General features: G+C 56.6%; 2 protein-coding genes across 4 annotated transcripts in view; one reads left to right on the top strand and one right to left on the bottom strand.

Annotated features, from left to right (window-relative positions):
• Positions 1–1,333, top strand: part of USP22 (ubiquitin specific peptidase 22) — a 111,601-nt gene extending 110,268 nt beyond the window's left edge. For both annotated transcript variants that reach the window (XM_064461501.1, XM_064461500.1), the window contains one exon: positions 420–1,333. In XM_064461501.1, the coding sequence (XP_064317571.1) occupies positions 420–462 (43 nt within the window). In that variant the 3' untranslated portion in view covers positions 463–1,333. The remainder of the gene's footprint in view (positions 1–419) is intronic.
• Positions 1,334–6,433: 5,100 nt separating this feature from the next.
• On the bottom strand, positions 6,434–11,704 carry TNFRSF13B (TNF receptor superfamily member 13B). Of its 2 annotated transcripts, XM_064461503.1 has the most exons (4): positions 11,566–11,704; positions 10,394–10,510; positions 9,532–9,780; positions 6,434–8,091 (listed from the first exon to the last, which is right to left on the bottom strand). In XM_064461503.1, exons 1-4 carry the CDS (start codon positions 11,702–11,704, stop codon positions 7,817–7,819), a joined length of 780 nt encoding a protein of 259 aa, XP_064317573.1. In that variant the 3' UTR covers positions 6,434–7,816. The 2 variants fall into 2 exon arrangements, with proteins under 2 accessions (XP_064317573.1, XP_064317572.1); XM_064461502.1 differs by lacking the exon at positions 11,566–11,704 and having other exon boundaries at positions 6,436–8,091; positions 9,532–9,783; positions 10,394–10,704.
• Between the last annotated feature and the right edge of the window lie 12,052 nt (positions 11,705–23,756).

Genomic DNA, 23,756 nt, shown 5'->3' with positions numbered 1-23,756 from the left:
TGCTTTGGTAACGCGACTCTAAAGCAACAGTTGGATCTTAAAGCGCCTCAGTTGTATTTTGTGTCATGATAGTGTTAAATCACTAGTGCTAAATCACTGTCAAAGACAGCTGCCTGTCTGGGCACCAACACGGTCCAATCTTCCGGAGCTTTCAGGTTCTAAATAGATCATACAACAAAAGGGATTGACTGTTTGATGTACAACTCTCCAGTTTCCTCAGTTGCTGGTAAAATTATTTCAGCTGGCTTCCCTTCTCATCCATGGTTACTGTAGGGAAACTGGCACGTCCCTGGAATCGCTTCAAATTAAAAAAAAAAACAACAAAATTAGTCCTCATTTTTTGTCATCGCATCAATGGAAGTACTAATCTGCTGTGACGCATAGCAGAAAGCTGAAACTCTACCTCTGCTTTCTTGCAGATATTTGCTGTTCTATCACAAACAGTTCCTGGAGTATGAATAGCCTTATCCAGCAACTTGTCAGATATAAACAAGGAAGAAAATAAGCAAGCCTTCTGAATCGACACACAAACCTACCTGAAATGAAAAGACCCATTAAAAAAAACAACTAGCACTGAGCTGTAACAGGACCTACTTGACACTGAATCAAAGCCTGGTGGAGTAAGAAATGAACAATGTCCACCGTGTATGCAGTCCCGCAAGGACAGAAAGGGGGCAAAAAAAGAGGCTACAGTCAGTCACTTAACAGAGGAAATATAAAATGAAAGGAATGCTCTGGGTGGGGGAAATGGGAGCAGAGGAGTCCGGGCACTGGTACATCTCCTGTGTTCCTCCAAGATGTGTGTGGGAAGGCAAGGGGTTATACCCTCATCTCCATAAAGTATCTTCTCCATTTGGTGCTTCAGCTCCAACGACCAATCATATAACAGTTAAAAATTAAAAAATCCAAGCCCATTTTTTTATGCATATGGGTCTGAAAGCAGTAGAGTGGAGGAGGAGGGGATGACAGAACTAAAGGACTTTGCAAGTATCTTTTTATTTGTGAATTTTAGTTATTAAATAAATACAGTATGAAACTATTAGGCTCTTTTTTTTCCAACAAACATAAAAGAAATCCTGGATTGTGGAACTGACGCTTCAGCACTAAGACAGGTTTTCAAGCATGCCTGCTTGCACAGGTAATGTTTAACGCCATCGGACTGCTCATCAAAAGCATCAGCACAGATTATTTTCTGTTTGAGCCCTTTTTTGTTTTGTTTTCTATAAATAGCTATTTTCTTAATTTTTTTCCTTTTAATCCCTTTTTCACGAGAATGAAATTCATAAATGCAACCATCAGTAAAAATGAATGAATTGGCGTGTTTATACTGTAAGAGTGGTCTTGGTTCTTTTTTTTAAATCTTGTGAATAAGTTTGAATTTCTCAAAATTGCTTGGTTTGTTGTTGCTGTTTTTGGTTTGGTGTGTCCCGTCCCGTCCCCCCCCCGCTGCCTTCCAAAGGCATATCTATGACACTTGAAAGAACTTCAGGATTGAAAAATGTACCATCTGTTAGAAACGGTTGCTGCTGGGGGCAGCATTGAGCGATAGATCTGCTGCTACTGAGCACTTCTGCAGTGCACTCCGTTTTTAAGTAAACAACACATTTTCCTGGTATGTGCTAGGCTGGTATTGGTTCCTTGTATCCTCCCACATGCATTAACTCCTCACGTACTCTTCTCCTCCTCGCAGAATTGCAGTCTCCGTATCGGTGTCCTTAGCTTGCAGCATTGGGCACTCTTGCTTTGTCACAGGCGCAGGTTTGCTCCTTTTCCTCCCCCTCCGCCGCTGCCTTTTGAAAGCAGCTCGTTGGCTCATCGAGACAGCGGCAGGAGCTGCCGGTGTGCCGTATCGTGCTCTCAGGAGGCTGGGCTGCGGATTGAATTGCAGCCTCTGAGAGAAACCATTCAGAACATAGAGCTTAAACGAGCAAGAATAGCTTTGTTCTCCCTTCCCTATGGAGCCTGTAGGGAGTTGTGTGTGAGAGTCAGGCACTGTATAAATTGGTGTAAGAGCCACACCAAAAAGGTCATTAAGCTCAGCGTATGTATCCAGCCAGCCATTCCTCGACTTCACCAGTGTGATTAAAACCACGGGTGGCTCTAACCTTTTAGATTCTGTGCTCTAGAAGTGAGTTACAGGTGTCTAACTTGCCTGAGGCAGAGGTGGAAAGCAATCTCATTATCAGAAGTAATAGGAAGAAAATAAGGGAAGCGGGCTTGTTTGTTTTTCAAATGAGCATCTTATGAGAGCAGCTGGACAAAAGGACGGCGGAATTGCATTTGATTTGTACGCAGACCGAAGAGTACAAGGCGGTGTTGTACCTCAAGAGATTTCTGCGGCAGCTTGCAACAGGGAAGGAAGAAGGGACGAGCACCTTGAATACCAAATCAGACATAGAAAATGTACCGTACGGTGTGGGAGTTACCTAGGCAGCCCGATTCCTGCAGAAGTGATAGCGTACTCTGGTTTTGTAACTTGTCTTTCTCTACCATCATGCTTGAAATAATTTTCAGTTGTAATTGGGTGCTGCAAGATTTAACCTGAGTGTTCTTGTGGCAAATGAAAAATGGCTGGAGAAATGCAGATGGATGGGGCGCCTGCGGGAAGGGGGGGGCCCTCCCCTCCCCGAATTGGGCACGGTGTCGTGCAGATGCTTGACGATGCTTTCTGCTACCTTTTAATAATGCAGCAAGCTTGCAGAGGAAGACAAGAATCAGCCTTTCATTATTCCCAGGGCTGCTGCAGTTGGCGTTGCCACCTTGTCCCGTTGCTGGAGGAGGAGTGCCACCGTGCGGCGCGGGGATGCCTTCGCCTTGTGATGCCGAGGGCCGAGCCTTTGGCGGCCGCTTTTGATGCTGGAGCCTGAACAAAATGAATTCTGTTTTCCACAAGCACGCACTTGGCCACCGGAGCTAATGCAGTCTGTTTCATTAATCCTTTAGAAACAAATTGTTTAGGGGTGATGCCAGCCGTATAGATCAGCCTTCATTTTTCCCCCCCCCCACCCATAAGGCTGGTGAAGAGGGCTGCGCTCTGTGCGACTGCACCGGCGCAGATGGTTTTCAGTGGGAGATGGAGGGCGAGGTAGATTTCAGTGCTCAGTTTCTGGTTTCAAAAGCAGAATTCCTGGTGTATTAAAAGCTCTTATTGTTCTCTCCCCCCCGGCACCCTACCCCCTGTGTCTCTCCCTGAATCGTACCAGGCACGTTTCTATATCCAGTAACAGCAGATCAGCGCGGGTTGCTAGAGAGGGAGAGAGCATTTCCCTCTTCCTATGAAAATGGAAGAACAGCTGCTGTTGTACAAGCGGCGCTACCCCTCACAATGCTTTTTCTCAACCAGAGCCTTCTCTTACTCTTTATCTCTTCAGGAGCAGCCTCACAGCTCGTGCACTGGGTTTATTCCCTGCAGAACTCTCTTAATGTCACCTTTAGGAGAACGCCGACTGCAAAGCTCCTTGCTGTGCAGCAAGATGCTAGCGAGTGCCTGACAAGCTTGTGCCTCCCGAATGCGCTGGCAGACAGCAATGAGAGGCTGCCTCCTCTGTGGGTGCTGACTGCGCTGCTCCAGCCACCGACCCTCGTCATTTCGGGGAGCAGTTTGGGGTTGACTTGGTTTATTTTGAGGTACAGTTTTATATTGGCATAGCTTGGTCTGTTGTGCAGAAGCATCTGCAGAAATGACTGAAAACAAAGACTGGTGAGGTGATGCGGGCTCATGCTGAGTGTGTAGCTGCCAGCAGAGAACACGGCTCTACCTGTGGCACAAAAATCGCCAGAAAGCGGCTTTCAGTATATTTTCTTCTCTCTCAACCACTTGACTAGAGATTAAGGTTTACTTGATGCTGATGCCTAATGAAAACCTGAGCAAAAGCAGAAATATGAGAACTGATTAAACCCCCAGGTGGATGCTCTTGCTCAAAATCAATGCCCTTAGTTCCAGGTAGTTTAACTTGTCCCGGCTGTAGCCACTCGTGTCCCGTACTTACAGCGTCCCTCTAATATTCGAAGTGGTGTCTCCAGGCGTGCTCCAGCAGAGCTGTTGGCCAGTGATACCAAATCCATTGATTCCTCTTGGTTCTCCAGCATCTAAAGGTTGAATCTGGGAGCCTGTATGTTGTTCTCACTGCTGATTTGTTCAAGGAGCTCCATGTTACCTTTTATACGCTGATAACGGCAGTTACATTCCCTGAAGGGGGGGACGGCACGTCTGTGAGGGTGAGGAACGCTCCCCTCTTGCCTGTCGGGCTGGAGGGAAGGTGTGAGCGTTTCCCCCCGGTTTCTGGGACACAAACGATGCTGGCTGCTGTAGGGTGTTGCTGCTTCCTCCCTCTGCTGCAGCAAGAGCTGGAGGAACCAGAGACGCTCTAAGCAGCATCCTGATGACGGGGGGAACAGCCCCAGCCCAACACGGGCTCTGCCTCGGCGCGAGAAGGCGAGCGGCCTCCTGGGCCAGCTGGAGCAGGAGCTGCCGCTTGCCAGTGCCAGGCAGGGTGAGCTCTTGTGCTAGCTGGCATAAATGCTTTCCTAAAAGCTTTCTCATTTGAATAATTGATGCCTCTTGATCCTCAAGAGATCCCCTAATTGCAAAACTGGTGGCACATGTTCAGTTATTTCTATCCTGTTTTTAAATAAGGTTCTGAATCTCCTTGCACAAGTAGCGTGGCCGGGGGTTCCCGCGGGTGGCGGACGCTTGTCCCTGGAGGTGACACCAGAGCCGGGCTGAAGCCATGCGTCCCCAGCGCTGCCCGCAGGAGCTCCGTGCTGGGAAGGGGCAGCATGATGAGGTGCCGTGTCTGCTTACGAGGGTTTTCCTTTGCCTGGAGCCCCCGTCCTCGCTGGGAAGCGCTTGGGCGGAGGGGGCCTGGGGGCTTTCCCATCCCTGGTGTGGGGGGAATGTGCTGGGGCTGCCCCAGGGTAAGTGCAAAACCCCGTCACCGTGCAGAGGCTGCAGCGGGGGAAACCAAGAAGAGGAAGAGAGGCAGCGCTTTCAGTGCTGGGGAGGGTGGGAGGCCCAGCCTGAGTGCGAGGTCAGGCTGGTGGGGATGCCAGGCAGGAGTGGGAGGCCCAGGAAGAATGGGGGATATGATGCTGTAGGAAGCCATAGAGGGAACAGGACACTGAGCAGCAATTGAGGGTGCGGGGAGGTCGAGAGGCTTTAGGAGGCCGAGCACAAACAGGAGCCTGACAGAGAACATGGGCAGGGCAAAAGGGAGGCGTGCTCCAGCAGAGCTGTTGGCCCGTGATACCAAATCCACTGATTCCTCTTGTTTCTCCAGCATCTGAGGGAGGTGGAAGAGGAGCATGAGGATGAGCAGGAGTGGAGGCTGAACAAGAATGCAAGTGGAGACTTCTGGGGAGACTAAAGGGTGTAGGAGATAAACGGCAGAGCAAGAGCAGATGCCTGAAGACGGTGGGAGGGCAAAAAAGAGTAAGGCCAAGTTGGAATGGAAACCAAGGGACTGGAGGAAGGTGATGTAAAGATAAGTCTACACAAAAATGCAGGCTGAGGAGAAGGTGAGGCTGAAGAGGGTTGGAGGCCCAAGGAAGAGTTGAGGCTTTGCAAGGGTCGAGGCCAAAATTTGGGGGGGAGTCCAAGGAACAGTTGAGGTTAAGGGTTGAGGCCAAAAGGTGGTGGGAGGCTGAGGAAGAGCTGAGGCTGAGCATGCGTGTAGGCCAAGGTGGCTTGTGGGGCCAAAAGATTTCTGGAGGTTTAGAGGCGTTGGGATGCTAATGATGTCGTGGTATTTGGGGCCATGGTGTCAGAGCCTACGGGAGCTGAGGCCCAGGGGCAGGAAACCACACGACCAGAGACGTGGGCACTGACACCATGAGACCAGAGGCCATTGGAGCAGATTCCACAGGAGGGAAACAACAGGTGCCAAGGCCAGGGAAGATGATGCTGTGGCGTTGGAGGTCCCCGGGCAATGCTGTGTGAGAAGAGATGCCAAGAGGGTCCTCAGGTTGACACAGCGGGAGGTAGAAGAGGTATGGAGGGTGAGCGTGTGGGAGGCCCATGAACTGTGGGTGCCAAGAGAGGGGTGGAGGTGACAAGTGTGAGAGGCTCAGCAGGTGGAGGTCTGGAGGGGCCCAGCCAGTGGAGGCTACCGCTGTCGCTGTACCCTGCCCACAGCTTGTTTGTGGCCGGGGTCTGTGTTTTGTTCTCCGGAGCACGTGGGTAAGCCTGTGCTCTCCCTACCACACTGTGGGGTGGTGGCCTTCAGGGATCACCCATTGTGTTGGGGAGACCCAGCTGAGTAAAACAAGATTTCAGTTTTGAAAAGGCTTATTTTCTCCCCTCGGATGCAAATGCAGCCCAATGCAAAGCTCATTCCTCATGCTACCGTGGGATAAAGACTTTGCTGAACAGAGGGAAGAGGTGAAAGGCAATATGCAAGGAAAACGAGAGGGAGAATTGTCAGGTTGGTTCCTGGAGCAATTCAAGCCAGCAAAACTTTGCCCCACGTACCAACTGCTGGGCCACGTGTGGGATCTTAGTCCTCGCCTTAAACCACCTCTTGCACTTCCTAGTTGTAATGAGTTTCACGTGGTCCTAATGCCTTTCTGCTTTGTGACCAGACATCAGTCATGACACTGGCTTTGTCGTGGTTACCCCCAGGTGGTGCCTTCTTTAGTGATAAGAAAATATTGACTTTTAAAGAAGTACATATAGAGAGGGGACAGAGTCTGTTATAACTATCTGCTCATGCTTTCTCCATCTACTTTCCCAGAACCAATTTGTAGATATACTGTTATATTTATTCTTCCACGTTTTGAAGCTCTAGTTTGAGAAAGTGGAGGGGATGAGCTCCTACCAGGAGTGATTTCTCACCAAGCAAAAAATTCCTACACTCTCCTCCAGTGAAAATGAGAACTTCAAGTTACATGTCAAACCCCACATTTTAACATAGTAGCTTTCAAAGTCAGGTCAGATAAAAATCTTCTCTCAAAGCAGCCGTATCTCTAGCTGGTTCATCACTTTTACCAGCTATTTTGAGTAACCCAGACCAGACATACATAAGTCCAGTCTTTTAGAAAGTTCTCAGACTTGGATGAGTTTTCACGTTCTAAACTCTGTTGCGTCGGGGATTTTGGTGCCTGTCTCAGCTCTTCCTGTGCGGCATCGTGTCCCGTTGCGAGGCAGATCACCATCACCTGTCCTTCCCTCCCAAGCAGTGTTGAAAGCTGGCAGCAGAGCTTTCCGCATCGTGTCTTAACAAATATTCTGTCCTGTAAAGAAACTTCTGTTAAAGTCAGAAAACGCGCCACTCTTGAGAGCAGGGCAGTGGCATTCAGTGGACAACATGACTTCCATGAGTAACTTCTTGGGTCTGAGTCCACATCCGAGATGCTTGCAGCTCTGCTTGTGTTCCATGGTAGAGTTTTCGAGCAGGGCAAGGCGAGCTCTCCATGGGCACTGGTGAACACCGCAGCCTGATCCTGGCTCTGCATCAACACCCTTTGCAGAGACAGTGACGCTGATGGTGGAACTGGGATGAAAAGCCCCACTGAGACATCGCTCCCAGTGCCTGGGATGCGCCGAGGGGTCTGCAGGGGTCAAGTCGGAGGAAAACACTGCTAAATGGGAAGCGATTTCTATCACTGGGAGTCCACGAGAATAACAAGAATTTCATCTCCTGAGTAGAAGAAAACAGCACTGGCTGTAGCCTACAGCCCTTGGGCAAAGACTGTGCCAGGTCTGCCAGTCCTGGTAGAAGCTGTTACAGTCACTGGAAACGGAGGGTGAAGCAGCTGTGTTTTGGGGGCAGGGGGAGCGTCCCTCCTTTCTGATCCTGTGCAGGAACATGCACTACGGTCACACCATGAGGGTCTTCTCTTGTGAAGGAGAACATATGATTTTGAAGTGGCCATCATCAGGGCTGGGAATGGCCCCAGCGCTTCCCGTGCTGCATATCCCAGTGTGAGAGGGAGCAGCTCTTTCCCCTATGTGATAGGAGGTGTTATGGCATGATTTGGTCTCTTGTACAGCAGAGCCGTGTCCAGGGAAGCAGAAGCCACAGGTTTCCACCGGCTCCGGGACCCTGCTGCCGGTGGATCCATCACCAACGCTGCCCGCTTCCACCAGACGATCTGCAAATGAACAATGCGTATTAGCTTAAGGGTTTTGGGGAGCACCTTTTACCCAAGAAATGCAGTGCTGCGCTAGAGCCTATAAAAAGCTAGTCCTGGAGCTGGAGAGGACATCCACCTCCCACCACACTGATAAAGCCCACAGCACTGTGTGGCGTACGTAATACATCGCCTGCGTGCTCACACCTCGTCCTGCCACCCTCGGAGGTGAGACCTGAAGGGGAAAGTGGAAAGTGCCTTGAACAGGAAGGCTGGAGGTTTAGCACTAAAGCGATGGTTATAAATATAACATTACATGTAAATTTGTCTTTTCATTAAATGCTGCTTTTGTAGCATATGCAAATGCAGTGGTGCAGCACTGTGCAAGGTGCCAGAGCTCCAGCGAGCGCAGCGTGGCAGGCTGGCTGCCCAAAGCTGGTTCAAGGGACCCACAACACTCTGTGGGCTGCACACTAGCTGTCGAAGGGCTCTGCTCCGTCATCCGGCGTCTGATAAGCAAGGCTAGATTAGGGGTGTTAAAAAGCACACAGTAACTCTCTTTGAACCTGGCAGCCTCCCTTAGAAGTGAACATTTAATGTCACCGTGTCCTTCGACCAAAGCAGATGGGAATGGCTTGAATTACATTGCTCTGCTGGAGAGGGACTCTCGGGCTCGTGGGCTTTTTCTCTGTGATTTTTGACATCCAGCATCGCCGGCTTTGAAGTGTACATATGTAAACATGTACATGTACACATAAATAGGTAGACAGACCTTTTTATTTTTAAAGGCAGGGGAGGAGGGAAAATAAAAACATCTTTTCTGTGTTGACTTACTGCCTGTTATCCTTTCCCTATCTCTTCTCCCTAAAGTGAAGACTTGAAGCCCCTCTCGTTCCAGGGCTAAAACTCCAGCATTGGATGCTGCGAGATAATTCAGCAGCTCAGCTGCATCATTAGCCTGTTTGAAGGAACAAGCAGCCTGTGCTGCCATGGTCCTTGCCAGGCAGCAGTTTGCCCCAGCACAGCCCGAGTGAAGGAACCCAGAGCTTCAATTGCCACAAAAGCCCTGTTTTTCCTTGGGCAGGTCATTTGTTTTGGAAGAGGGTTGGCTTTTTGCAACTCCTCCTCTGCACGGCTCAGCCTCAGGATAGAGACTGGAGCGCTGCTGGTTGATGGTGCAGCTCCAGCCCTCAGCCCGGCCCCTGCGTGGCGGGGGAAGCTGTGCCGGTGACTTTGCAAGAGGGTGACTGAGAAGGGGGTTACGATGGAGAATCCAGGCATGGGCATTCAGTCCTATTCCTCTTCAGGCTCAGACTGAACCGCAGTGCATGTTCTTTGCTCTCTCCCCCTACCCCTCTTATGAACTGGCTCTGCTTTCCACCCCTCCCAGCGGTACCTGGGCACCTCCCTGCCACCCACCCCCCATCCTCTCCCAGTCCCCCCAGTGCAGCCAGCGCTCACCTTTGGAGGAGTCCTCCCTGCGGTGGCAGGTCCCAGCACTGGCTTGGCAGGAGACCACCTCTCCCTTCCTCCGGAGGTGGGTCCAGCCCAGGAGCAGGGAGCAGATGAGGGCGCAGAGGCAGAGCCCCAGCAGCAGGTACACCACCAGCCACGGCTCCTGCTCCGCGCACGCCTTCTGCTCCAGCACAGCCGTGGGCGGCGAGGCCGTGACCAGGGCGGCCGGCGGAGGGGGGGTGGCCACCAAGGCACCTGCTGTGGACCAGGCAGAGATGAGTGTGCTTAGAAACCCCTCGGGTACGTGTTTCACGCTATTGAGTTTTTGATAGGGAAAGGGTGTTGCTAGTAGCGTTTGTGTACTCTGCTTGGAAAGAATTTGAAAGCAGCTGTCCACCTCCTCTGCTTGCTTGCATTTCTATTCTGCCGGGAGGTAGAGGAGATCCCCTCTCACCCTCCATTCCCACTTTCCCCCTTCTCCAGTGATCACTTCCCACCCCAACGTGGGAATTGCAGATCGCAGGGAAAACAGCCCATCCCCTCCTGCTACCCCTCCCTGAGGGCTGGAGGCAGCTCAGCAAGGTGGGAAATGCGACTGCTGATCCTGCCCCTGGCTGGCAGAGCCAAAGGACGTGTCTGGAAAACACTGACATGCAAAAGGCACTGTATGATGGAGAAAAGCCCTGCCTTTCTTTTCCCCGGTCCCAGGGAAAGGGCAGCGCACAAGCACACAATCCCCCAGGATGAAGCGGGGGGCTTTGCTGTCCCTTCCCTGGCTTCGGTCCCATAACCTGGCTCCTCTTCCAGCCCAGCCCTGGGGTGTCCTGCCCCACATCCCCGCTCTGCCTGCCCTCACGCGCGGCCTTACTTTCGCAGGACGGGGCGCATTGCTTGGGGTGCTGCCCGCAGACCGTGGTGCAGTTGATGCATTTTTTCAGGAGCTTGTCGTAGTAGAAGCCATCACTCCTGTTGCAGTCCATGGACTCTGTAGGAGGGGAGGGAGACAAACGCGGTGTCCTGAGCTGTCGTTTGAGCACGAGGCTCCCAAACTGCTGCCCTCCCACCACCCCCGTGCCTGGCTTCGGGCGAGGAGGAGCCTGCAGCCGCTCTGAACAAGCTCACGGCTCCGACAGGCGCAGGGTGAGACCCGCACACTGCCCTAAGTGTTGACAGCATCTCCAGGGCTGGCAGGGTGACAGATGCACGTGATTTGCCGGGGTGTTTGACTATACGATGAGTACTGGGGAAAGGCATCTGCTGACAGCTGCACGGGAAGGGGATGGTATGCAGCCAGATGTGTGCAGCTATACCCACCTGCGACAGGGAGCTCCTGGTTGGTGCTCCTAGAGCTGCTGCTGCCCTGGGGCTTGCACAGCTTTTTGGGACACACCAAAACCTGCCTGGGCACTGGCTCGGGACCCCAGGGATGGCACCTCCCATCCTCAACGGGAAGACGTGACTTGTTGCTGCATGCAGCTCTGCCACAGGGCTGGGTCTCCTGTGTCCTAGGACAGGGTGCAGCAGTCCTAGACCGTGGCTTGCTGGGGAGGGAAGGGGCCATGCACAGGGTTGTGTACAAGGTTTGGGTGCAAAGTGCATCTGTCTCCCTCCTCCTCACCCGTTATCACTGCACCTTGGTGCCTGCCCCAGCACAGGGCTCGCAGTATGGACTTGCAAAAGTACAGCTCGAGTTTATAATCAGCTGAACCTGATGTATCTCGAGGCCCTGCCTTTGGAGGGTGGGGTGTCACCGACGGGGGATATGAGGCTTCCTGTGACCCCAGAAAGAAGAGGTACAGAGACATGGACGACTTGGTCCTAGTCTGTGCTGAGCTGTTGCCAGACCTAGCCCATCGCTGGGAAACTGTAACGTTCTGCAGCGTTTTTGGCTTGAAGCTCTGTTAGGGTGAGCTGGTTCGGTGCCTGCCCTGTGGTTCATCCCAGGGCCTGATTCCCCCTCCCAGCTTTGCCCCATCGCTGCCTGCTCGGTCCCGCAGGCTACGGCCCCTCGGTGCCCACGACCAGCCGCCCGGCACTCACCGCACACGGCAGCACACCTCCTCACTGTGGGCTGGCTGCATACGAGGCTGCAGGGGATGCACTGGCAGACGAGGGTGTCCCAGTACTGCTCATCGGTGCAGTTGTTCATGGCATCCCACCCGACGTGCGTCCCATCCATGGCTGTAGAACGGGAGGCAAGTAGGTACAGGGTGGCCCTGCAGCCACCTCGTGCCTTTGGTAGGGCTGGGACCCCTCGCAGGGGGTTGCCCGGCTGTGCCCCAGGCCTCTCTGGTCCTAGGCTTGGGCAAGAGCATACAGCAAAATCTCCTTCAGGCTTAGCAAGCTCTTCAAATTATAACCCTACACGAGCATGTCCTGTGCTGGTCCCCAAGAACATGCGGGGAGACCATCCTGGCTTATAGGTGGCCCAGTACTGTGCCCTGAGGGTGCACAAAACTGCCTGCAGGAGAAAGAGCATGGGAACCTCTCCTGTCTGTACATGCTTTTCTGAAAATAACAGAAATACAACCAGAATAACCACTAGCAATATTTTCTGAAACAATTTTTAACTCTGGAAACTTCTGAATTTCTCTCTGGGGTCAGGGCGGTTCGTGCCATCCTGTGCGTAATTTCTGACATCTCTCTTTGGTGTTCTGGCATCATAACGAAACCCAATTTTGATGCGTAAAACTCCCTGAGCAGCAGAAGGGGGGGCATCTCTCTGGAAGAGCTTTAAGCACTGGTTTAACCAGTGACAGCTGGGACGCCTGGAGATGGACCTGCTCTTGTCCCGGCAGGCGCCATTCATCCCATCCTCCTCTACAGCGGTTCACCTGTGCCTGCATGGGCTTGTTGTCACACCAGAGGCACAGGAGCGAGGCATTGGCAGCAGCCCTCAGCAGCACAAAAATCTAGCCAACAACTTACAGTTTTAAGAATCGGCTTGCTCGTGAGCATTTACTTATTAGCAGCTGAAATATTTGTGCACGTCCCCGTCTTTGGGTGCTGCATATCTCTGCCTGCACCCTCCCCTGTGCCACCGCAGGGTTTGGTCTTGGAGGCACCCCAAGTGATGGTCTCAGTCCCTGGCCGTGACCCTGCTGACCTCCCACTGCTCAGCAGTACCTGCTGCCGTACCGTGCCACGCAGAGGGGCTGCGGCAAGCACGACTGAGCAACTGCAGGAAGCGCTAACCCAGCACGAGGGCGGCCGCAGTGGAAAAGTGCTGTTTGCTGACCGAGAGGGCCCGTGGGTGACCGCATCCCTCTGCGGAGCTGCGCTGGGGAGCTGCAGCTGTTTCCTGCCCATGCTGACAGGACCCAAAGGGTTTAAAACCCACCGATGCCGCAGCAGGGTGCTGCCTAAAGCACCTCGGCCGGAGCCTCTGCGCTGCACCCGTTGCAAAGCCAAACTTTGATTTTTATATAGAAAACCCCCTGTACTCTGGTGGAGATCTGTTATGCTCTCTCTAGTACTCAGGAGTGTGCAGCAGTCGGGCACTTTGCATGTCCGTCTGTCCTGCTGTTGCCTGCACAGCCCCTTCCCTGCAGAGGGGCTGAGGATGGGCTTCCTCTGCTGCCTGCTGTGAACTGGCTCGTACCTGGGGCAGCACACGTAAAACCCTCCCATTCTTAGGGGTAAACCCATGCTGCACAGGGATGCTGGCCTTACAACCCCAGTCGTTCAATTAACGTTGCTATAAAATTAAATAGTTACTTTCTGACTGAAGATATCCCCCAGGGCAGAGCGAGGCTCAGGCTGGCGCTCTCCTCAGATGCTCTTTGAAGGTATTTTGTACCCAGAAAGAAGAAAGAGAAGAACCTCCACAGATGGTGGATGTCAGTGAGCCCTGGGGACGGCGGTGAGCCCTGGGGACGGCAGTGAGCCTGGCCATCCTTGAGCTACAGTGGGGTTTCACATGGGATAACAGCATGGGAGACGGAGATCTGGGGCTGTGTCTTAGCTGGGGGGCCGCAGGCTGGGCAGCTCCTTCCCTGCTGCCGCTCTGTTGCGAGGGCTGGCCCAAGCCGGGCGTTTGGCCCCATCTAAGAAAAATCCTGCCCGATGGCTGAGCTCCCCTCCCCGGGAGCCTCCAGGTGCGCGTGGTGCTCCCAGCGCGGTGCAGCCGGGCTTTGCAGCCACACGTTTTCCAGCAGAGCTGGCTGCGTCTCCCCCTGTGCCTCTGCGCACTCCAGGGACCAGCACCCCCAGCTCCCCTATGGACCTCTCACCCAAAGCATTAATGCTCACTTCATCTCCAGCCCCATGGCACTGACTGCCTTCAGCGTGATGGAAGCCCGTTGCGGTGGCTCTGCTCCTCCAGCGAGAGCCTGGGCAGAGCCTCTGCTCCCTGCCAGCACCCTGGAAATGTCACCGTGGCCCCAAGCCCTGGTGTGGACAAGCCCCTCACCCCCATCTCCCCACACAGCCCCTCCATGGGGTAACTCACATTTGACTCTCCTGCAGCGTTTAGTCCCCCTCGGCTCCTGCCATTGCACTGCGAGCTCCAGCCCCGAGCCCGCGCATTGCTCGGGAGGTTTATTATTAGAGATAGATTTGATTAATGCCTGGGCCATGCGTTTCCTGGGGTTTCCCCTTATCCCTTTGATGCAAATCGGCCACATGCACAGCGCACTGCATTGGCTCGCCGGACGTCCCCGGGCTGCTGGGGCGCGGGGGGCCGGGGAGGGAGGCACCCTGCGGGCCGCCTGTCACCAGGCACGGGGAGGGGTGTCCTGGGACAGACAGCCACGCTGCAGAGGGGCTTGCAGGAGCGGGGGCTCTGCGGCACCTGCCCTTGCATCGCCTGACTGCAATGGGGTGTTTCCTTCCACAGAAAGGGATGTTTTGCTCTGTAGAGGAGTGTTACCCTGGGTCAGGAGAGCCGGCGGTTGACCCTGTAGGTCATTGCTTTCCCAGGACTTGCTGAGAAGGAGCAGCTATGTCAGAGCAAGAGGCCATGCAGCCACAGGGGATGCCACTGCGAGGGGGTGCAGGTGGTGAGGAGCAAGTACCCCTCGCCGGGGCTCGGTGTCACGGCCCCAGAGCCCTGTGGGTAGCGTCCTGCCAACACCACGTGGCACCAAGGGCCGGCCACCCTCGCCTGCCGGAGCAGCTGCGGCTTGCCCTGCCTCCAGCCAGGACCAAGCATCGCGCCGTGCACCCATCCTTTCCCTGTCTGCAGGATGGTCAGCCCACGCCACTGGCCTGTCCCCTGCTCACGGCACCTAGAGCATCTCGTGGGCCCCAATAAGATGCTTTAAACACTGCTTTTCTCTAGCGTATCCGTGCCTCGGAGGCAGGAGGGTTGCAGGAGGGCTGCGCTGGCCCGTGCTGCCCTGCGTGGGCAACAGGGCTCCCGGCTGGGCTCGGGGCCTGGCACTGCCCTCACTGCTGGCAGTGGAGGTGCACAGAGCATTAATAACCCAGCTTGGCTTTCACAGAGGGAAAGAGCTTCCTTTGAGCTGCGGGCAGCCTCCAGGAATATAGCTGTATACTTATTTTTAGATCTAACCTCACCCTGCGAGTGGAATGGGCTTGATCAGCCAACCCAGGAAGGAGCAGCCAGGCAGCACCCCGAGGGCTGCCTCGGAGGTGGGATTCAGACCGCACTGCGCTGCTGAGAGCATCTGCCCTTGCTCAGCCGGCGCAGGACGGGGCAGGCTGCGATCGCTGCCACGGCTGCCCTGGTGCCTCCGACCAGCAAAATACCCCGGGTAGATCTGGCTGGTGGCACAACGCTCCTTCGGGAATGTCTGGTGAAAGCAAAGCCAGGCTGTGCAGTTACTGGTTTCCCCCTTTTCCATTGGCAGTGCAATCATTTCTGGAAGTTTCTCCCCCCGTTCCCGCAGAGGTGCTGGGCAGGGCTGTGCCGTGGCCATGGCCATGGCCGTGCTGCTGGGAAGGGGCGAGGGGTGCTGGGAATGCGCAGGAGAGTGACTCAGCTCAGCCTGGAGGGACCTTTCTGTAGAAGCAGCTGAAGGGGAAGGAAGAAGCAATACCTGCTACTTTCTATAAACATCAGTGGGGCAGCGTCAAGGTTTTTTCCGTTCAGTGCAGAAACTCCTACTTTGTGCTTACCATGGTGATCTGCAACTGAGAGACCAAAAGGTCACTTGCAGGGTGCAACGCTCTGTGTCCATTGCACGGACATCGGAGGCCGAACCTGCTCGCAGGGAGCAAAGCCCAAAGCAGAGGAACCCAGCACCTCGCAGCAGCTGCATGTGGCCCATCACGTCGCAGCTCCTGCAGGAGGGAGGGAGCCAGCATCAGCACCATCCAATGGATCATGGGGCTTGGAGCAAGGGCTGGGAGCGGAGACGGACCATGGCCACAGGGACACTGCGGCACCAGTGCTGTGCCACGTGTTGTAGCTCTGCACGTGCATCTGATGCAAAGGATGGGATCATTGCTGGGCGTGAGTCTCCCACTGGGAAGACCTGTGGAGGGTCAAGGGAGGGAGCAGGAAGGCAGAGGCATGGCTGGGAGGGGGTGTTGTGTGGTGCAAGGCCTTGGGGGGAAAATGCACCTTGGACTGCACGTAGCTTGTGGCCGTCCACTCCTAGACTCGTCCCACTAGCGCTGTGCCCTGGGCAGATGGCAGAGCCTGTGGCCCGTTCACCTGTAGAGCTAAAGCTGGTGGCAAAGGAAGTAATTTCGGCATTGCCTGCGCTGCTTGCGTGTGGCCGAGCATGTCCCTGGAGCGACGGTCCCAGCCCTGCCCTCCAGCTCTCGGGGTTTTGCAGGGGAAACCTGCCTCTCTAAATAGCAGCAGGAGACTTGCAGTTTCCATCCTGGTGTGCCGTCAAGAGGGAAGTGAGAAGCACTTGGGGGCGGTTTGTCCCTTCTCGCTGAGCAGATCATGCAGTGTGATTTCGGCTTTAAAATTCTTGGTGTGTGCTGTGAGCGGAGCCCCATCTCCTTGGCTGTGCGCCCCAGCAGCGTGACCCTCTGTGCCCCGAGCAGTATCACCCCCTCCCACGGCCTCCGAAGATGGCACGTGGCTCTTAAGCACCTCCAAACACGGTCCCCCCATAAGCTGCCCTCTCACAGCCAAGGCAGTGGCTTACAGCCTGCCCTGCCTGGGATCATCCCTGTGCTCTGGGACACAGGCAGGGACGGAGCAGCAGCTGCCAGTGCCCTGTTGTGGGTTCCTGAGTTAAACCCTTCCTTTGCTGTACGCCTCTGGTGGGAGAGCATCGATGGGTGGTTCCCTGTGCAGCCTCCCAGCGTGGTGCATCCCTCTGCATGGCTTTGCATCCCACAGCATCCCCCTGCATTGTTTTGCAGCCTTCAGCTCCATACGGCTCCAGAGGTGCCACGGTCTATTTGGGGTGATAAAGTCCAGTTTTGTCTTGACAATGAATTGTTTTTTTCCTCTGGGCTCTTGGCCCAGTGGCATTGCTGCAAGGAGCGCTGCAGGTAACAGGCAGACAGGGTGGTAATGTTTGGCTCCAAAATATTGGGCAAAAATTTTCCTCACCTTCCCTTTGAGCAGGTTTGCTGAGATATTTTCACCCCAGCCTCTCCTCAGCCCATCTGCCTTTTGCAGTCTCTGTGCTTGGGCAGGGCTGGGACTTGGCCAAGGCATTTGCTCGCACATGTGCTCCCTTTGGGACCTGAAAAAAGGGGCCCAGGGCAGGGGGAAGAGGAAGAGGAGTCATTTTGGGTCGAAACCAGTAACTGCGAGGCCAAGCTGAGCACAGATGGCTCCAAGCACGGCTGCTGAGGACTAATTTCTTTCACCCCCAATTCCCTGCGGATGCCTGCTCTAAAATGCGCTGGGGTCCGAGTGCGCCCGTTGCCTGCCCACTGCCCGGCTGTCCTTCGTGTCCTGCCACCGCCGCCAGTTCCTCGCGGTGAAGCGCAGAGCTGCTACGTGACCAGAGCCGCGGGGCTGCCGGTGCACAGCCGCCGCTGCCTGGTATTTCGGTGCAGGCAGGTGCAGGGCCGGGTCCGTGGCAGCCCGCTGGGTGTCTGTGCAGGACCTGCACCCGCACGCAGCTGCAGAGCCACGGCCATGCTGCGGCCGTCCCGTTCATGCCGAACCGCCGCGCCGCGCGTGCGGCCACGTCTCGAGCAGCCTTGGCTGCCCACCCTGCCTGCAACGCCACAGCCCAGCGGGAGCCGAGGGCAGTGGCGGCTCAGCCTGGGGGGGCTGGAGACCCCCGGGGTGCAGCTCCGGCTCCCCACTCCTGGAGCCCAGGGGTGTCCATCCTGCGCCTGGGTGCGACGCCAGGCCCAGCCATGCTGCCGGCTGTTTGGGTCTCTCCCCAGGAGATGGCACCCTTAGCTAGCCCAGCCTGCTCCCTGCTGGGTGCTCCGGCTGCCTTTGCAGCCGGGACACCCTCCAACAGGGCCACTCCAGCCCTGCGTTCACCCAGCAAGGCCTCTGTGCCTAGCAGGATGCCTCCCCACAGCAGCCAGGCTGGCTCCTGCCCGCTCTCCAGGGCCAGCCAGGCCCCAGTGCCTCCATTTGCACCAGTCTCTCATGAAAGGTGGGGTTCAGATGCCCCCATACACCCCACACTGCTCCATTCCCCTCCTTTGCACTGTGGCCTCATCCTGCTGCTGCCCCACGGGGCTGCAGTGGGGCATCGTCCCTGGGATGCTCAGCACCCACCAGGGTCCGGGTGCTGTGGCAGCCCCTGTGCCGTGGGGTCTGCACCCTCGTGGTGCCAGGGGGCTGCAGGCGAGCCCCAGGGCGAGCCAGGCTCCAGAGGTGCCCGTGTGCGTCATTGGGGCAACGCTGCAAAAAACCACCTTGCCAAAACCCAGCACGGATCAGCAGAGGGAAGCGTTACTGAAAACCAGGCTGTATCCAAGGCTGGCTCCCAAAATCCAGTAGGCAGCTAGAGAGCAAGGACAGACAGACGGGAAAAGACCCGACTTGGCTGAGGGCTGGCAGGGAAGCGAGGATAAAATCCTATAAATGCATAGCAAAGGGGCAGGGAAAGGAGGCTCCAGCACCGGGGCTGAGCGCTGAGGTGTAAGGCGTGGGTGGCAGACCAGGGACATGAGTCAAAGCACAATCTTTGACCAGAGCAGCTAATGGGATAACGCGGCGTTTTTAACCTGGCGGGAACAACTCCCCATCCCCACCTCCGGCATCACTGGATATTCTCGGGACGAGAGGCGTTTCTGGCAGGACACTCGCAGGAAGGGGCTTGCAGGCTGCTGAGGAGCTCTGCTGTTAATTTTTAACACTAAAACCCCTGGAGAAATTCCAGCGTGCTGGAGGGCGGCCAGTGGGAGTCTAATATTTAAAAGGGATAAAAAGGCTGACCCTGGGAATTACAGACCAGGTAGGCTGATCGCAGTCCCTGAGCAAATTATTGGCTGGGTAATTGGGGAGACTGTCAGCCAAAAATTAGAAGCTAAAAATATAATTAAGGTAGTTAGCTTGGTTTCATGGATGCCTGCTCCTGTCAAGTGAGTCGGCTTTGGTTTTTGGCATGACTCTGGGCTGGCTGATAAAGCTAATTGTGTTGCTGCATTATAATGGGTTTCTCCAAAGTACTTAATTTATGGCCATGTGACATTTTCGTTTGTAAAACTTGCATTATATGGAGTCAGCAGAGCAGACATCCGACGGCTGCGGCTGGCAGCTCAGGGGCGGTGGCCGAGGGAGGTAGCGATGGAGGAAGCTGAAGGGACCCGATTTTGCATGGGACAATATTTTTAGCAGGGATGCTGAGGCTCGTGCTGAGAGGGGAGTCGGCAGGACCGGCAGTCATTCCCCTCGCAGGGGGATTTGCTCTGCTCGGACGAACAGGCAGGGCCCAGCCAAAAGGAGAGGGGACGCGTGGGAACAAAAGAGCCGGATTTTCCCTGCTAAAGCACAGTGAGGTCCAATGGCAGGAAGCAGCCATGGGACCCAGTCACCGATAACCCGACCGGGAGCGTAATTAACCATTGGCCCAATTTTAGGAGAAGGGTATGAACTCGCAGGCATTTGGCGTCTCTGGACAAGAGGAAATCTCTGCTTGGTGTGACGTGATTTAATGCGGCTTCTGGGACAGGCTCGAGCGTGCGTGTGTGTGTGTGTGTGTGCACATCCAGCAAAGCAGAGCTGCGCTGGACCATCCTCGTGGTCTTTTTCAGTCCTGTGGACGCTGCATCCTCCTCTCTGGGCTGCATCGGCTGCAGTTGAGCACTGTGGATTTCCTCCAGTGGGTAATTTGGGCCCTTTTATTTTTCCCATTGCGAAAATTGGGCACAGGTAGGGCAGGGCACAGAAACAGTACCTGGGGCAGCCCGGAGGACTTTCCCTCTAACTGTGAGGGTGTTTTTGACCCCCAGACAGATTTCTAACTTGTGGGTTTCACCCCTATTAGATGCAGGGTGGCTTGAGGAGCATCCAAGCCTCCCCTGGCCAGTGCCTCCCCTGCCAGATACTCCCCAGGCAGGGCTGGAGTCTCCGGACCCCCAACAGCCAGCCTGGCTGATTCAAGGAGCTGCATCCAGCCCCCCACAGCTGGGACTCGGTGGAGGATGGGAAGGGGGGGGCCATCACAGGCGCCACTCGGTCCCAGCCTGCATCCAATGGGGACCCCAGGGCTTGCTGGCTTTAAACCATGAATCCTGCCCTCTCCCCTGGGCATCCATCCGTCTGGCTCCACTGTAATGACAGCGAGGTGGCGGCGCAGAGAGATTAAATGACTTGCCCGAGGTCCCGCGGGGAGCAATGGCCACCCGGGAGGAGCACCCAGCCGTCCTGCTCCTGCCCTGGCAGCGCCCGGCCCTGCAGGAAAAAGTGCCTCATCGCAGCTTCACCTGCAAAACAAGGCACGGCCACATGTACCATGACCCCATCCCGGTGATGTTCTCGTGGGTGGAGGTGGTGGATGGTCCTGGCGGGACCTCCACGCCGTGACGGGGAGCAGGTGCTGGTCTCCTCCCACCGGTGAGGTTTGGTGCCACCAAGCCCTTTCTAGGAGCAGGAGGGTTTTGCTGATGCGCTTCCCAGGCTGGGGCCGGTGCAGCCAGAGCCGGTGACTAACACCTCCTGGTTTGTAGCTTGTTTACCTGGCGCTGGGGCTTCGGTTTGGATCGCTGACTCACGGCAGCGCCTTCGCCCTCTGCTACTGCAGCTCCCTGACAAATACTTTCCATTTTCCCATTACTTTAATTGCCCTTGTTTGACAAAACTGCTCTGGACTGGCTCTGGGCTGAAGAGACCTGTTACGCATGGCTTCCCTGAGCAGGCGTCCCCAGGGCGGGGGCGATGGGGGGACAGCAGGGTGAGACACCCGCCTCCACGGCACACTTCGGGGACCTCCGTGTCATGGCCGTGCCGAGGCCTGGGGCATGCAGGGAGAGTCATCAGCAGTGAGTTTTCAGCGGCCCTGCCGACCGCACACGTCAAACGCGGCACATGGGTGACCGACCGACCGGCGATGCGCGGACGCCAGCTCCGGTGTGGCTGAATGTGGCCTGACAGGTTTGCGGAGAGACTTGTCCCGTTCAGCTGGATTTTTGGAGAGGCTGGAGCCAGACCCAGCACCAGCCGCTTCCCGCAAGGTGCTGCCAGCTCCAGCAGGGCCATGCAGGTCGTGGCTCCGAGCCACGGTGCAGCTTGGCCACGTCTGGGGGCAGACGCAACCCATGGCATGGGAGACGCAGGCCCCGGCTCCGTGACTTGTGCCATTGCTGTGCCCTTTTTGGGGGGACAGTGCCCCGTGGTGCTGGGGAAAGATCAGCCCCTTCACTCCTGGAGGGTCCCCCCACAGCCTCTGGGGTCCCGCCCCATCTGTGTGGACGTCCAGGGGGACACACACCGGTCACCCCCATTCCCCTCTCCCGCAGCTCCCCACCCAAAGCCCTTTCGGAGGCGCGTTGCCCTGTTCATCCCAGCCACGCTCAGGGAGCACAGGAGGATGCTTTGCATGTGGACCTTGTGTTGGCTGCAGGTCCTTGGTCTCTGCCAGCTCATGGGGACCCCCAAGGAGGTGGCGAAGAGCTGTGGGCAGCACACAGAGGTGCTCAGGGAGCTGCAGAGGGGCTTTTTGATGGAAAAAACATGCTGGGTATCTTTGGGACCTGTGGGATGCAGGGCACGCCAGGTCCTCAGGAAGGGATGTGGTGGGGAATAATCCAACAACACCAGGGACGGAGGGAGGGAGGGAGGGAGGAAGGGGAGATCAGGGCAGGATAAGAGCTGGTCAGGAAAACCATCCGTCCTCTGAAGAGCAGGCGTTCTGCAGTCATGTGCCAGGTGAACCCTGGACCCACAGCGAGGGCGTCAGGGTCTGTAAATCCCAGAGGGGAAAAGTCTCCCTCCCTGGGGAAGGGCCGTGCCGCTTTCACAATATTAGTGTCAAGGGAAAGGCGAGAAAATCCACCCAAACCAGTGATGGCGGGGGGCTGGTGGCCACCCCTCAGCCTGCACATCCCTCCTGGGAGCATCGCATGGGCTTGGACTGCCTGGGCAGCCGACGTGGGACCAGGGTCAGCCCCACAGCTCCACTGTCCCATCCTAATCCATGGCTCACCGGCCCTATGCGTGCTGCGAGTGGCAATGGCAGGAGGGAGAGAGATGATTAAAGCAGCCTTTGATGAAGTGAAAATTAATAAACAAGCAGGCAATTGTGCTCGTCTTTATTTACTCCAGGATGACAGCACGGAGCCGGCGCGGCGAGGCGGCCGAGGCCAGGCCCCACATCAAACGGCGGGGCAGCGCCAGGCACGAGGGGACCATGCCACTGCCTCTTCTCCGACAGGTTTTTCCTGGTCCCAGAAGACGCAGGGAAGTCTGCATGGCTGTAATAGCAGGGCCCCATCCCATGCCGGTGGGGGATACTGGGGTGAGCAGGAGACACTGTGGGCCACTGCGGCGTCCGAGCACGGCAGGACGTGCCGGGCTGGGGTGCATTTTGGAGGTGCCACTTGGCACGCTCGCACTGTCACCCTGCTTCAGGGCCGGTGTTCCCACCTCTCTCCTGCTCCAGTGATGCTCCACAGGTGCTGAGGTCCCTGCTCTGGCCCTTGTCTGGCTGATGGGCAGAATTAGGGCTGGGAGAGTAAAACCAGACCTGACGTGTGCCTGTGGGCCGGTCCCTCACCCACCCCCAGGGACAGAGCTGAGAGGCCAAACCCGCACCCGTGCACCGACCGGGTCCTTATCGCCTGGTTGGGCATATTCACCTGCCAATTTCCACTGGCTAAAAATGCACTGGACAAACAGGAGTTCCCTGCTGGCCCCGGGGGCGGTGGCAGAATGGGGGACGTGGCTGAGGCAGGATGTGCACCCCTGTCCCTGCTTTGTCCCCAGTGGGTCCCCAGCACTGCAGGTTGCAGAGCTGCAGGAGGGGCACGAGTCTGCATTGCACCTCCCCGAATCTGAGCGTCCAAGAGGGTGATGAGCCCCACAATGTGCTCACCTGTGCCAGGACTGGGACTGTGCCCAAGGTTGGGGGTCTGGGTCAGGGTTAATGGGGGGACTGCCTGTGCTGCAGCGGTTTGGCACCCCGGATCTGTGCCACCCGTGGGGCCATGGCACCATGCGCTGCACCCCCAGGCACCCCTCTGCTCTGCGGTGGCTGCAGGGGTGCAAACCCCACACGTGGCATCGTGTGTCTTCGCTGCTGGGTGGCCAGGAGGGGCCTGGGCTGTGCGCGGGGTCGTACCGTGAGGGGGGCAGGGGTGACTGCACTATATGGGGGAGCTGTGCACTGGGGTGGAGGGGCTCATGCGGGGTGGGGGGGGCAGTGCACGGCTCAGGGGTCATGACAGGGTGGTCCCGCGCATGAAGGGCAAGACAAGGGGTCTGGTGCACAACGTGGGAGGGGCCGTGCGTGGTGGTGGGGGTGGCTGTGCACGGGGGTGGGGGGGTGCACGGCAGGGCTGCGCAGCAGGGCAGAGTGTGGGGGGCTCCCACCCAACTCCACCTGCGGGGGCTGGGCCGAGGCGGGCCGGGCCGAGGCGGGCCGAGGCGAGCTGAGCCGGGCTGAGCCCGGCCGAGCCGGGCCGGGCCGAGCCGGGCTGAGCCCAGCCGGGCCGGGCCGAGCCGAGCCGTGCCGAGCCGAGCCGGGCCCAGGCGGGCCGGGCCGGGCCGGGCCGAGGCGGGTCCGCCCCAGCTGTCAGCGCGCCGTCCCTCCCCCACGGCGGAGGGGGGCCGAGGAGGCCCCGCCGCGCCCTCCCCTCTCCTTACATCCCATTGGCCAGAGAAGCCTTTTGTTAGCGGCAGATGCCCGCCTCCATTGGCGGGCGGGGACGTCAGTCGCGCTGAG

The sequence above is a fragment of the Phalacrocorax carbo genome, chromosome 10 (genome assembly GCF_963921805.1).
Source record: "Phalacrocorax carbo chromosome 10, bPhaCar2.1, whole genome shotgun sequence".
Taxonomy (NCBI): domain Eukaryota; kingdom Metazoa; phylum Chordata; class Aves; order Suliformes; family Phalacrocoracidae; genus Phalacrocorax; species Phalacrocorax carbo.
The sequence above is the reverse complement of the archived record's forward strand: the minus strand, read 5'-3'. Positions and strand labels throughout refer to the sequence as shown.